The following is a 12,602-nucleotide window of genomic DNA, read 5'->3' as shown; positions in this document are numbered from 1 at the left end:
TAGTCAAGTAGCCCTAACACAACCTGGAGGTGTGTTTGGGGTCACTGTCCTGTCGAAAAATAAATGATGGTCTAACTAAATGCAAACCGGATGGAGTAGCATGCCACTGCAAGATACTGTGGTAGCCATGCTGGTTCAGTATGCCTTCAATTTTCAATAAATCCCCAACAGTGTAACAAGCAAAGCACCCCCACATCATCACACCTCCTCCTCCATGCTTCACGGTGGGAACCAGGCATGTAGAGTCCATCAGTAGAGATGAACGTTGTTCAAATTGAACAGTTCGCCAATTTCAAATTCGAGTTGTGTTTGGCAATGTTCGAGTCATTCGACGAACTCAAACGATTTGCTTAACGTTCGAGAGTTCGAAGTTATGTTTGATAATGGTTCGATCACCAAAAGCGTAACTGTAGCTTTTTACAGCTACATGTGCAGGGAGCCAGCGCTGGCAGCCTGCGGTAAGCTGGTAACCATTGTACATATCGGGTATCCAAGCAAAGCACCTTGCTTAGTAACCCGATGTGTACCCTGGCTACGTGTGCAGAGAGCCAGCGCTGGCAGCCTGAGAGCGGCGTACGCTGGTAACCAGGGTACATATCGGGTATCCAATCAAAGCACTTTGCTTAGTAACCCGATGTGTACACTAGTTACCAAGCACAGCTTCATTACACGGGTCGCTGGTGGCTGGTCGCTGGTCGCTATGGTGATCTGCCTGATTGACAGCTCACCAGCGACTATGTAGCAACGCACCAACAATCCCTGCCAGGTCGGATCGCTGGTCGGATCGTTGGTGCATCACTATGTGTGACTGAACCCTAAGCATTTCTATGACTATAAACACAGCTATAAACGTAAGGGGTGGGTAGTACAATCACGTGTACAGGAAGAGGATTGCTCTGCTCTCGTCCTGTGCCATGTCCGGGAGGGAGGTGGAAGCAGCTGCGAAATCAAAAGTGTACAGTTGAAAAAAAAATATCATTTTCACCTGTCTGCAGACTCCCGACATGTCCGCTCCCAGCTCCTCTTCCCGGTACCACCACCCCTGCTCCAGCTGTGTGCAGACTCCCTGGACATGGCCGATGGCTGCAGGACCTGGCGATCATCAGCTGATGCGGTCACCTGACAGGATCAGCTGACAGTACAAGTCCAGTGGTGAGGCCAGCTTTTTACTGCCTGGCCGGCTAAACTATCAGCTGATGTCATCAGGAGACTTCATCAGCTGATTACCGCTGGGTCCTGCAGCGATTGGACGGGAGTCTGCACAGAAGTGTGTAGTTTTTTGGGCTTTTCTTTCACTGATGGATCAGCTGATTGTATAAAAGCCGTTTATACAATCAGCTGATGTGTCATGTGATTAAGGCCCTTGAACCTGACACATCATCTGATCAGTATGCCTTCCAGCAAACCGATCAGATGATATTGGATCCGGATTGGACGGCACATCCTTGACCCAGGATTATTGCGGAGGGGGGGTTCTCTATTTCAATAAAAATGGAGTCACTAATTGTGTTGTGTTTTATTTCTAATAAAAATATTTTTCTGTGTGTTGTGTTTTTTTTATCTGTACTAGAAATTCATGGTGGCCATATCTAATATTGGCATGACACCATGAATTTCGGGCTTAGGGCCAGTTGATAATATACAGCTAGCCCTAACCCCATTATTACCCAGCGAGTCACCCGGCATCAGGGCAGCTGGAAGAGTTGGATACAGCACCAGAAGATGGCGCTTCTATGAAAGGGGGTGCCCAGAAAGCTTGGGCACCCTGCGCTGCGGATTCCAATCCCCCGCTGCCTAGTTGTACCTGGCTGGACACAAAAATTGGGGGAAGCCAACGTCATTTTTTTTTTATTATTTCATGAATTTCTTGAAATAAAAAAAAAAGGGCTTCCCTATATTTTTGGTTCCCTGCCAAATAGGCAGCTGGGGGTTGGGGGCAGCCCGTAGCTGCCTGCTGTACCTGGCTAGCATACAAAAATATGGCGAAGCCCACATCATTTTTTTGGAGGGCAAAAAACTCCTGCATACAGTCCTGGATAGCATATGCTGAGACTTGCAATTCTGCAGCTTTCTTCTCTCCTGCATACACTAGTGAAGAATGAAGAACATATTGAAGAAGGAAATGACATCAGACTTTTTTTTTTTCAACAATCTTTAAAAATGCATACAAACGCAGTGAGCAAAAATACAGCAAAACGCAGCCAAAAAATGCAAAAAAATGCATTTTTTGATGCATTTTTTAAGATGCTGTGTTTTTGTGCGTTTTTTATGGGAAAAAATGCACAAAAACGCAGCGTCAAAAAAACGCAGTGTGTGAAATTACCCTAAGCGTTTCTATGACTATAAATGCAGCTATAAACGCAAGGGGTAGGTAGTACAGTTACGTGTACAGGAAAAGGATTCCTTGTGTTGGTAAACACAGAAGAGTGGATCCTCCCGATACCACCACCCGTGCTTCCACCTCCCGCCCGGCGCCATGTCCAGACAGGAGGTGGATGCAGCTGCGAAATCAAAAGTGAACAGTAGAAAAAAAAATATATTCACCTGTCTGCAGACTCCCGACATGTCCGCTCCCAGCTCCTCTTCCCGGTACCACCACCCCTGCTCCATCTGTGTGCAGACTCCCTGGACACGTCCGATGGCTGCAGGAACTGGCGATCATCAGCTGATGCGGTCACCTGACAGGATCAGCTGACAGTATAAGTCCAGTGGTGAGGCCAGCTTTTTACTGCCTGGCCGGCTAAACTATCAGCTGATGTCATCAGGAGACTTCATCAGCTGATTACCGCTGGGTCCTGCAGCGATTGGACGGGAGTCTGCACAGAAGTGTGTAGTTTTTTGGGCTTTTCTTTCACTGATGGACCAGCTGATTGTATAAAAGCCGTTTATACAATCAGCTGATGTGTCATGTGATTAAGGCCCTTGAACCTGACACATCATCTGATCAGTATGCCTTCCAGCAAACCGATCAGATGATATTGGATCCGGATTGGACGGCACATCCTTGACCCAGGATTATTGCGGAGGGGGGGGTTCTCTATTTCAATAAAAATGGAGTCACTAATTGTGTTGTGTTTTATTTCTAATAAAAATATTTTTCTGTGTGTTGTGTTTTTTTTATCTGTACTAGAAATTCATGGTGGCCATATCTAATATTGGCGTGACACCATGAATTTCGGGCTTAGGGCCAGTTGATAATATACAGCTAGCCCTAACCCCATTATTACCCAGCGAGTCACCCGGCATCAGGGCAGCTGGAAGAGTTGGATACAGGAAATGACATCAGACTTTTTTTTTTCAACAATCTTTAAAAATGCATACAAACGCAGTGAGCAAAAATACAGCAAAACGCAGCCAAAAAACGCAAAAAAATGCATTTTTTGATGCATTTTTTAAGATGCTGTGTTTTTGTGCGTTTTTTATGGGAAAAAATGCACAAAAACGCAGCGTCAAAAAAACGCAGTGTGTGAAATTACCCTAAGCGTTTCTATGACTATAAATGCAGCTATAAACGCAAGGGGTAGGTAGTACAGTTACGTGTACAGGAAAAGGATTCCTTGTGTTGGTAAACACAGAAGAGTGGATCCTCCCGATACCGCCACCCGTGCTTCCACCTCCCGCCCGGCGCCATGTCCAGACAGGAGGTGGATGCAGCTGCGAAATCAAAAGTGAACAGTAGAAAAAAAAACATTATATTCACCTGTCTGCAGACTCCCGGGACACGTCCGATGGCTGTAGGACCTGGCGGTGATCAGCTGATGTGGTCACATGATGGCATCAGCTGATCATATAAGTCCAGCGGTGAGGCCGGCTTTTTACCGCCTGGCCGGCTTAAGCTATCAGCTGATGCTGTCAGGTGACCGCATTAGCTGATTACCGCCTGGTCCTGCAGCGATCGGATGGGAGTCTGCACAGAAGTGTGTAGGGTTTTTTTTCTACTGATGCATAAGCTGATTGTATAAAAGCCATTTATACAATCAGCTGATGTGTCATGTGATTCAGGTTCTTGAACACCTGACACATCATCTGATCGCTTTGCCTTTCAGCAAAGCGATCAGATGATATTGGATCCAGATTGGACATCGTGGGACCCTCGACCCAGGACTACAGCGAAGTGGGGGGTTCTTTAGTTCAATAAAGATGGAGTCACTAACTTTTATCCTTACTAGAAATACATGGTGGCCATGTCTATTTTGGCGTGACACCATGAATTTTGGGCTTAGTACCATCTGAGAATACAAAGCTGGTATTAACCCCTTTATTACCCAGCAAGCCACCGCCATCACAGCCGCTGGTCGAGCCGGATAAAGTGCCTGGAAATGGCGCTAAGAAACAATGAGTAATTTCCAGGGGTGGCTGTGGGCTGCCGAGAATCCCAGTCCCCAGCTGCATGGCTTTACCTGACTGGCGATCAAAATACGGCGGGAGCCCACGCATATTTTTTTTTAACCATTTTTTTAAATAAAAAAAATTAATGGGCTTTCCTGTATTTTGATTGCCAGCCAAGGTAATGCCAGGCAGATGGGGGTGGCAACCCGTAGCTGTCTGATTTATCTGCGCTGAGAATGAAAAATACCGCGGAGCGCTACGTCATTTTTTTTTAATGATTTATTTTTACAGTACTGTGATGTCAGGCAATCAAAATACAGGGAAGCCCATTTTTTTTAATAATTAAAAAAAAAATAAGTGGGCTCCCGCTGCATTTTTTGTATTGGTAGCTAAGGGTAATGCAAGCAGCTTCTGGCTGCTAACCCCCGCTGCTTGGTGTTACCTTCACTGGCAATGGAAAATCCAGGGAAGCATTTTTTTTTTAAGTTTTTTGTTTTGCCATATTTTTTTATGCTAGCCAGGTACAGCAGGCAGGTACGGCTGCCCCCAACCCCTAGCTGCCTATTTGTACCCAGCTGGGAACTAAAAATATAGGGAAGCCCTTTTTTCAATTATTTTATGAATTTCATGAAATGATTAAACAAAAAAAAACCCGACATGGGCTTCACCCCATTTTTGTGTCCAGCCAGGTACAACTAGGCAGCTGGGAATTGGAATCCGCAGCACAGGTTGACACCAGATTTCTGGGCCCCTCCGCTGCGAATTGCAGTCCGCAGCCACCCCAGAAAATGGCGCTTTCATAGAAGCGCCATCTTCTGGCGCTGTATCCAACTCTTACAGCGGCCCTGATGCCGGGTGGCTTGCTGGGTAATAAGGGGTTAATACTAGCTTTGTTTTACTAGCTAGTATTAAGCCAGAGATTATTAATCTCATGCACATTTGACCCAGCCATTAAGAATCTCCAATGAAGGGTTAAAAAAAGCCACCACACAGAGAAAAAATACTTTAATAGAAATAAATACACAGACACACTTAGAGACTCCATGTTTATTACTCCCTCTCACCCTTCCACGACCCCGGTCTTCTGTCTACTTTCTCCTTCAACCCATGCAGCTCTGCTACATCAGACAGCACAGGGGAGGAAGACGCTCCTCCTCCCCCATGCAGTCTAATCACTCAATGAGTGAGCAGAGGCTGCGGGTTGGTAAGCGGTGACATCACCGCTGCCACCGTTGCAATAGTAACCTGACAGGTGGGTTACTATATCAACGGTGATCTCCGATCACATGATTCCTGGTGCCGCTATTCACCGGCTGTGGCATCCAATCCCTGCATGCAGGCTGATTCTGTAAAGAGCGCCGATACTCGCCGAGTATACTGAGTATGTAGATGCTCGGGCGAGCACCGCATACTGGCAACATGTACTGACAGGACCTAGCATGACATCATAGTCATGTGACCTGTCTGTAGCCAATAACATAATATACACATGACTGGTCACATGCTATGACATCACAGAAAGGTCCTATCATCAGTGCTGGTTACCAGGAGGACACAGCGATGATCGGAAGGAGAAGCGGCGGGAGACAGAGTCTGCAGGATGTGTGGCAGGAACTGTAAGTATAATGGCAATGTTTATTATTAACTGCATGTGTATATGTATAATGGGTTTGTATGTGTTTGTGTTTGCCTGCCATTGTTTTCAATGGGGTTCGAAGGTGTTCGTTGAACGTTCATCGAACGTTCGACAAACTCACCCGCCGTTCGACGAACCGAACTTGAACACTGGGGGGGGGGCTCATCTCTATCCATCAGTTCACCTTTTCTGCGTCGCACAAAGACACGGTGGTTGGATCCAAAGATCTCAAATTTGGACTCATCAGACCAAAGCATAGATTTCCACTGGTCTAATGTCCATTCCTTGTGTTCTTTAGCCCAAACAAGTCTCTTCTGCTTGTTGCCTGTCCTTAGCAGTGGTTTCCTAGCAGCTATTTTATCATGAAGGCCTGCTGCACAAAGTCTCCTCTTAACAGTTGTTCTAGAGATGTGTCTGCAGTTAGAACTCTGTGTGGCATTGACCTGGTCTCTAATCTGAGCTGCTGGTAACCTGTGATTTCTGAGGCTGGTGACTCGGATAAACTTATCCTCCGCAGCAGAGGTGACTCTTGGTCTTCCTTTACTGGGGCGGTCCTCATGTGAGCCAGTTTCTTTGTAGCGTTTGATGGTTTTTGCCACTGCACTTGGGGACACTTTCAAAGTTTTCCCAATTTTTCCGACTGACTGACCTTCATTTCTTGAAGTAACAATGACGACTTGTTTTTCTTTACTTAGCTGCTTTTTTCTTGCCATAATACAAATTCTAACAGTCTATTCAGTAGGACTATCAGGTGTGTATCCACCAGACGTCTCCACAACACAACTGATGGTCCCAACCCCATTTATAAGGCAAGAAATCCCGCTTATTAAACCTGATAGGACACACATGTGAAGTGAAAACCAATTCCCGTGACTACCTCTTAAAGCTTATCAAGAGAATGCAAAGAGTGTGCAAAGCAGTAATAAAAGCAAAAGGTGGCTACTTTGAAGAACCTAGAATATAAGACATATTTTCAGTTGTTTCACAATTTTTTGTTATAAGTATTTCATTCCACATGTGTTAATTCATAGTTTTGATGCCTTCAATGTGAATCTACAATTTTCAGAGTCATGAAAATGAAGAAAACTTTGAATGAGAAGGGTTTTTTTGGGGTATTAAGCTATGTTCATGCACAGTTTCTGAAGGGTATTGGATCCTCTCCATAATCCTTAGGAAAACCCCTTCAGGTATGTGCACATGACATCATTTAGACACTAGTGCATCTGCCGAGTTTTCATAGAATTTGCTTCAGGAAAAAGCAAGAGATAGTGTTCCTGAGACAGCATTGCCATCATTATTGCAGTTTTTACTTTGTGCTGTTAAATATAAAGTTAGTGGCTTCCAAATTAAAAAATAAGTATGACAATCAATTTTGGGTTTCAAAACCAGGAAGCGGTAAAGAAGTGACATAAGATAGAACATGTGCACAGCAATATCTCTTTGACATTACCGTGCGCTTTTATAGCATGCTTTTGTGGCGCTTTATCAGGTGGATTCCAGGCCTGATGTGTGCTTTTTTTCCTGAAGAGGTTTTGAAAAAACTGTGTGGTGGAAAATTATGTGCATGTCACATCTTTTAAATGGATCCTAATGAAATTGATTAAAAACAAAGCTGTGAGAAATAAAAAGCCTACATAATATACTTCAGGGAAAGGACTCTTCAGAATCCTTAAAAAATAATCTCTCAAAAAAAAAGGAAAGATCTTGAAGCTCTTTGAAAACTTCCAAAATCTTTCTCAAAAACTTAAAAGTCCTAAAAAACTTAGAGTTTCTGCTCAAATAATTCCAAAAACATCAAATTAAGGAATAGAGGACATTTCTGTTGTCTTTTGTGGCAGAAATGAAAATTTGTAGGTGAGTTTAATCATATCCTCTCTGGCTGAGGTCTGTAAACTGTACAAAAAATTGGTGGAGCTGTACGTGACTGACATAAATTTGCCAAAATTTGCAAAAATTTTGCCCAACTGTGAGTTGAAAAACAATTGCCACATTTCAAACAGTTTTATTCCATACCTTTGGCGAAAACTGATGAATTACACCTAAATGTTTATTGGTATAAGCTATGAAACAGAGAGGAGAAAATATACCATATGTGAATTATTTTTCAAAACAGGGATGTGAAATTTAAGCTATTTACCTTTTCCATGTGAAGTTTCTATAGACCAAGTACAATTTAGATTATTAGGATAAAAATCAGGAAAACCTGGAGATAAGATTGTTCCACTTGATCCGTGGATATAACCCCCACAAAGAGCTGCAAAGAGAATATCACTTCAAGTTAGTGACATATTTATAGGTTTCAGTGTATTAAATGCATCAAGATGAAATATATGTAATAAAGAACAATAGTGGAATTAATATTACATATCAATAATGCATGGCCTATTAGGGCTCTTGCATTATTTTTTTAATTTTGCTATTTTATTATACCATTATGTATAATACGTTTCCTAGGAATAGGAGAAATCCAATTTTTGTCACAAAATCCAAAAGTAAAATTGTTGATTGACAAGCTCCAGACTATGGCGTATGCATCCATACACAATTATATGGCTTAATAAATACTGATATGTTAAGTCATACCTTCACAGCTGGGCAGTGGTCTGCTCCATTGGAAATTGGGCTCACATTCCAGTGCTTGGTCATCACTGAGGGTATAACCTGAATCACAGCTAAAAGTTACAAGAGCCCCAACGTAAAAGTCATTCCCATGACGCTGACCATTGACTGGAATTCCTGGATCAAGGCAGTGATCTGACTGCAATTTCACAGCTGAAAGTACACAAAACAAAAATCAATGAGGTTTGCAACATCATCACCGTCATCATACAAACATGGTGGTATATATAAATAATCAATGCAGATACAAACTATAGGTAAAGGTTTATCACACAGTATGTATATAATGTCATAAATAGAACAATTGTGACTGGATATAAGACAATCTTTCCCATCCTAAACAAATGTATCACTTTCCGTTGCTCTGCCTTGTTTTTAAGAGTTTAATGAAAAAATTAGTGATGAGGGAGCATGCTCGCTACTGTGCGATACTTAATCGAGCATCAGGGTGCTCCAGGTAAATTTGTTACTTGATCGAGGATCGCAGGTGCTCGAGCATCATGCCCGAGTCCTCACCCCGCCTGTTTTGCAGCTGTTAGACAGCAAATCAACATGCGAGGATTGCCTGCCGTACACAGTAACGCCATAGCCATGTTAGCTACTGGCATTATTGTGATTGGCCAGCCGTATTGTGTCATTGTGTCTTATATACTGTAAGCCCCAGTGATGCGATGCTCTGCATATTTTCCTGTGGAAGTAGTTCAGGGAGAGTTGATCTAGGTTTTCCTTCACATGTTCGTGTTTCCAGTATGTGTAGTATCCATTTTCACACTTAATGGAGACACGTTCACAAGCATACTCATCAAAATAAGTGTTGATTTTCACTCTGTACAACATGTGTGTCCCTGTGATCCACATGGAGACATGTCTGTTTTTTGCAGTCAGCACGGATGACATGGGTCAATAGAAGTCTATGTGTCCATGAAAAACACATACAGCACACATTAGATAGATAGATAGGTAGATCGATAGATAGACTGAACAAAAATATAAACACAACCATTATTCCGATTGCCAGTTCACTGGTGCAAGCTGGAAGAACCAAGAAGAAGCACCAATATTCATATCTAAAGGGCGCTTTACACGCTACAATAAATCTTACGATGTGTCGACGGGGTCACGTCGTAAGTAGAGATGAGCGAACCGGTCGCGGTTCGGCTCGAGGTTGGTTCGCCGAACGGACCTCCCGTTCGAGTTCGGTTCGTCGAACGTTCGACGAACCGAACTCGAACTGCATAGGAAACAATGGCAGGCAATCACAAACACAGAAAAACACCTAGAAAACACCCTCAAAGGTGTCCTAAAGGTGACAAACAACTCAAACACATTGGAAAGTGACAAGGACATATACTCATGCGAAAACAAAACAGCTGGACAAGGAAAAAGAGGAGGACACACAGATATAGGCATGGCACGCCCTTCTAAAATCATGTAAAACACCGCAAGGTGACTCCAAGCGGAGTCTCCCTTTTTTCCAAAACTTGTGCCACACACACACCCACCCCTTCAGTGGCAGCACTTGTGCCCCAGTTGTACACTTCACAGCTACATTTGCATCAAGCACATTCAAAAATACGCCATTCTTATCCGTCCCCAGGATGACACCGGGGTAGGTAGCAAAGTCTTTCCTGATCCCAGCTCTGTTCATCTTGGCTTCTTTTAAAAACACAGCAAGCAAGGGTTACTCCAAGCGGAGTCTCCCTTTTTTCCAAAAATTGGGCCACACAGACACCCACCCCATCAGTGGCAGCACTTGGGCCCTAGTTGCAAACAGGATGTTTTGATTTGCATCAAGCACATTCAAAAATACGCCATTCTTATCCGTCCCCAGGATGACACCGGGGTACGTAGATAAAGTCTTTGCTGATCCATGACTTGTTCATCTTGGCTTCTTTTAAAAACAATGTAAGCAAGGGTTACTCCAAGCGGAGTCTCCCTTTTTTTCCAAAAATTGGGCCACACAGACACCCACCCCATCAGTGGCAGCACTTGGGCCCTAGTTGCAAACAGGATGTTTTGATTTGCATCAAGCACATTCAAAAATACGCCATTCTTATCCGTCCCCAGGATGACACCGGGGTAGGTAGCAAAGTCTTTCCTGATCCCAGCTCTGTTCATCTTGGCTTCTTTTAAAAACACAGCAAGCAAGGGTTACTCCAAGCGGAGTCTCCCTTTTTTCCAAAAATTGGGCCCACACACACCCACCCCTTCAGTGGCAGCAGTTGTGCCCCAGTTGTACACTTCACAGCTAGATTTGCATCAAGCACATTCAAAAATACGCCATTCTTATCCGTCCCCAGGATGACACCGGGGTAGGTAGCAAAGTCTTTCCTGATCCCAGCTCTGTTCATCTTGGCTTCTTTTAAAAACACAGCAAGCAAGGGTTACTCCAAGCGGAGTCTCCCTTTTTTCCAAAAATTGGGCCACACAGACACCCACCCCATCAGTGGCAGCACTTGGGCCCTAGTTGCAAACAGGATGTTTTGATTTGCATCAAGCACATTCAAAAATACGCCATTCTTATCCGTCCCCAGGATGACACCGGGGTACGTAGATAAAGTCTTTGCTGATCCATGACTTGTTCATCTTGGCTTCTTTTAAAAACAATGTAAGCAAGGGTTACTCCAAGCGGAGTCTCCCTTTTTTTCCAAAAATTGGGCCACACAGACACCCACCCCATCAGTGGCAGCACTTGGGCCCTAGTTGCAAACAGGATGTTTTGATTTGCATCAAGCACATTCAAAAATACGCCATTCTTATCCGTCCCCAGGATGACACCGGGGTAGGTAGCAAAGTCTTTCCTGATCCCAGCTCTGTTCATCTTGGCTTCTTTTAAAAACACAGCAAGCAAGGGTTACTCCAAGCGGAGTCTCCCTTTTTTTCCAAAAATTGGGCCACACAGACACCCACCCCATCAGTGGCAGCACTTGGGCCCTAGTTGCAAACAGGATGTTTTGATTTGCATCAAGCACATTCAAAAATACGCCATTCTTATCCGTCCCCAGGATGACACCGGGGTAGGTAGCAAAGTCTTTCCTGATCCCAGCTCTGTTCATCTTGGCTTCTTTTAAAAACACAGCAAGCAAGGGTTACTCCAAGCGGAGTCTCCCTTTTTTCCAAAAATTGGGCCCACACACACCCACCCCTTCAGTGGCAGCAGTTGTGCCCCAGTTGTACACTTCACAGCTAGATTTGCATCAAGCACATTCAAAAATACGCCATTCTTATCCGTCCCCAGGATGACACCGGGGTAGGTAGCAAAGTCTTTCCTGATCCCAGCTCTGTTCATCTTGGCTTCTTTTAAAAACACAGCAAGCAAGGGTTACTCCAAGCGGAGTCTCCCTTTTTTCCAAAAATTGGGCCACACAGACACCCACCCCATCAGTGGCAGCACTTGGGCCCTAGTTGCAAACAGGATGTTTTGATTAGCATCAAGCACATTCAAAAATACGCCATTCTTATCCGTCCCCAGGATGACACCGGGGTAGGTAGCAAAGTCTTTCCTGATCCCAGCTCTGTTCATCTTGGCTTCTTTTAAAAACACAGCAAGCAAGGGTTACTCCAAGCGGAGTCTCCCTTTTTTCCAAAAATTGGGCCCACATACACCCACCCCTTCAGTGGCAGCAGTTGTGCCCCAGTTGTACACTTCACAGCTAGATTTGCATCAAGCACATTCAAAAATACGCCATTCTTATCCGTCCCCAGGATGACACCGGGGTAGGTAGCAAAGTCTTTCCTGATCCCAGCTCTGTTCATCTTGGCTTCTTTTAAAAACACAGCAAGCAAGGGTTACTCCAAGCGGAGTCTCCCTTTTTTCCAAAAATTGGGCCACACAGACACCCACCCCATCAGTGGCAGCACTTGGGCCCTAGTTGCAAACAGGATGTTTTGATTTGCATCAAGCACATTCCAAATCCACAAGCATTTACTCTCCCCAGGATGACACAGGGGTAGTAAATTCCTTCTGGATCCATGACTTGTTCATTTTGATGAACGTCAGTCTGTCCACATTGTCACT

General features: G+C 44.2%; 1 protein-coding gene across 3 annotated transcripts in view; it reads right to left on the bottom strand.

Moving 5' to 3' along the window:
* CSMD2 (CUB and Sushi multiple domains 2) overlaps window positions 1–12,602 on the bottom strand; it is a 1,639,331-nt gene that overhangs the window by 391,937 nt on the left and 1,234,792 nt on the right. For all 3 annotated transcript variants that reach the window (XM_075336114.1, XM_075336115.1, XM_075336117.1), the window contains 2 exons: window positions 8,549–8,737; window positions 8,103–8,219 (listed from right to left, as the gene is read on the bottom strand). In XM_075336114.1, the coding sequence (XP_075192229.1) occupies window positions 8,103–8,219; window positions 8,549–8,737 (306 nt within the window). The remainder of the gene's footprint in view (window positions 1–8,102; window positions 8,220–8,548; window positions 8,738–12,602) is intronic.

Source organism: Anomaloglossus baeobatrachus, chromosome 2 (assembly GCF_048569485.1).
Source record: "Anomaloglossus baeobatrachus isolate aAnoBae1 chromosome 2, aAnoBae1.hap1, whole genome shotgun sequence".
Classification (NCBI taxonomy): domain Eukaryota; kingdom Metazoa; phylum Chordata; class Amphibia; order Anura; family Aromobatidae; genus Anomaloglossus; species Anomaloglossus baeobatrachus.
This window is presented reverse-complemented; position numbering and strand designations above follow the sequence as displayed.